Raw genomic sequence first — 2,500 nt, forward strand, 5'->3', positions numbered from 1 at the left:
TGATTGAAAAAAACACAGCTTCAACTTATTCTCTAAACTAAGAACTGAATTTTCAACGTGAAACTGATCTACTCCTTTAGTAAAGCCTCTCCACTGTGTATCACTAACTCTAAACCAAAGATGGACTATACATTATTACAGCTTAAGAAGTGGTGTCTACATTCTTCTTTATTTATACATTTTTAACGCCCCCCACCCCCCTGTTTTCACCTGGTGACCCATCCAGTAACACACTTCCTGTCTTTTTAGGGTGACCCCCATCTGGCATGGAGGAACAAGGAGACACCTTTGGACAACAGAATTGGCAGTCTGGGGAGAGGGTAGTGATGCACTTGTAGATCTAGGACTTTACATAAGTGACTAACAAATTCCACACACTGTTACAGCAGCATTTTTTTTCTCATTTTGAGATAAATGTTTTACATAAATGAATAAAAGCTGACTATTGTAAGCCTCCTGTCGGTGGTAAATGGTTTGTCTCAACCCTCTCATTGCCACTTTTGCCACACAGTTGGTAATAAAGGAAGATAACAAAACATAACAGTTCCTAGCAGTTTCGACAGGTTAAAATAACGGAAAAAAACCTACAAAAGAAAACTTTCGCAGTGCACAGGGATGAAAAGAAATGTTGGAGATTTGCTGGCCATACATTATACAATTTTATTATTCATACCTTTCGATTTACCTTCAAGTATGTATTGTGAAGGCTTACCTGATTGCATAGTGTTCTTAAGAAAAATTGTAGAATGTATGACCAGCCTTAGTAACATTCCAATGGTGGCCATACACGTCTCAATTTTTTTATTCGATCAATGTGTGCTCTGACCAAAATGTTTAAATTAGCAAAAAATAATTCAATAGGCATAACTTCCCTTGTAATCAATTTAAAATGGATTCGATCAAGCTAAGTCGATTAGCCGGGTCGAAAACCATTTTTTTTCATTTTGCATTGATCTGCAGAACTGGTCGTGAACTTGATTGTATTTCATATGTATTGATCGAAATTCACTTAACCCTTGTCTGGCATATAGAACAAATAGGCTGTGGGCTATAGATTGACTATTTGTATTGGGAAATAAATTGATTATTCATGGAAGTACTTATGGCCACCATAACAATTACATTGGGGCTGATTTACTAAAATTGGAGAGTGCAAAATCTGGTGCAGCGGTGCATAGTAGCCAATCAGCTTCTAAATGCAGTTTGTTCAATTAAGCTTGGACAACAAAAAAAACTAAAAGCTGATTGGTTTCTATGCACCAGATTTTGCATGCTCCAGTTTTAGCCAATCTCTCCCATGGAAACTGATTGGTTTCTATGCAGAGTTTGCACTCTCTAGGTTTAGTAAATCCCCCCCCCCCCCCCCAATGGAAACTGATTGGTTTCTATGCAGAGTTGCACCAGATTTTACATTCTCTAGTTTTAGTAAATCTCCCCATGGAAACTGATTGGTTTCTATGCAGAGTTGCACCAGAGTTTTCACTCTCTAGTTTTAGTAAACCCCCCCCCCCCCAATGGAAACTGATTGCTTTCTATGCAGAGTTGCACCAGATTTTACATTCTCTAGTTTTAGTAAATCCCCCCCTATGGAAACTGATTGGTTTCTATGCAGAGTTGTACCAGATTTTATATTCTCTAGTTTTAGTAACCCCCCAATGGAAACTGATTGCTTTCTATGCAGAGTTGCACCAGAGTTTGCAATCTCTAGTTTTAGTAAATCCCCCCCCCCCCCCCCCATGGAAACTGATTGGTTTCTATGCAGAGTTGCACCCGATTTTACATTCTCAAGTTTTAGTAAATAAAACGAATTTTCTCACTGATCAGAATGTTAAATCACTAGAATTCATAACAATTGTAGAGACAAATGTTGTGCAGATTACCTGAGAGATCATCCCGACTGTTCTGATGGAGGTAAGTCTGTTCCAAGGAGTATGAAGACATGCCTGAGTGGAGACTGGCGGATGCTGCATTGCTAGGTGCCATGGCCTGCTGTTTCAGGTATGGGGAAGCCCCTGATGATGTCCAGTGAGCAGTGGGACTTGTGTAAGGAGAATGACATTCCATAGCACTGGCCATAGCAGGAGAAGAAGGGACAGGGCTACTACTGCTGTCTGGTCCATAGTCACCGCTGGAAGACACTGGGCAACTGGCCATATATGTGGAGCCAGGGTTGGGGGACATATGTGGGACATGGTGACCTCCACTCAAGCTGTCATATCCTCCAGTCATAGAGTTGGTCATCATATCTAAGTTGTAGCCATTACTGTGACATGCCAGGGATGCAGGTGGTGCTTGGAAATCAAATCCTTGGGGAAGGATAGAAGTGCTGAAGCCTATACCATTCATCATCCTATACATGGGCTTCAGAGCTTGGCATTTCCTCCGGAATCCTCTGGGTCTTCTTCTGAAGGAGCCCTCCTCAAACATGAACTCGCTTGCAGGGTCTATGGTCCAGTAGTGGCCCTTCCCTGGTCTGCCCAGTCCTTTGGGCAACTTGATG

General features: G+C 41.4%; 1 protein-coding gene across 1 annotated transcript in view; it reads right to left on the bottom strand.

Moving 5' to 3' along the window:
• FOXF2 (forkhead box F2) overlaps window positions 1-2,500 on the bottom strand; it is a 13,014-nt gene that overhangs the window by 9,637 nt on the left and 877 nt on the right. Inside the window, exon 1 of the mRNA XM_040353631.1 lies at window positions 1,881-2,500. This exon is cut by the window's right edge and continues 877 nt beyond it. Within this exon, the coding sequence (XP_040209565.1) occupies window positions 1,881-2,500 (620 nt within the window). The remainder of the gene's footprint in view (window positions 1-1,880) is intronic.

Source organism: Rana temporaria, chromosome 5, assembly GCF_905171775.1.
Source record: "Rana temporaria chromosome 5, aRanTem1.1, whole genome shotgun sequence".
NCBI classification, from domain to species: domain Eukaryota; kingdom Metazoa; phylum Chordata; class Amphibia; order Anura; family Ranidae; genus Rana; species Rana temporaria.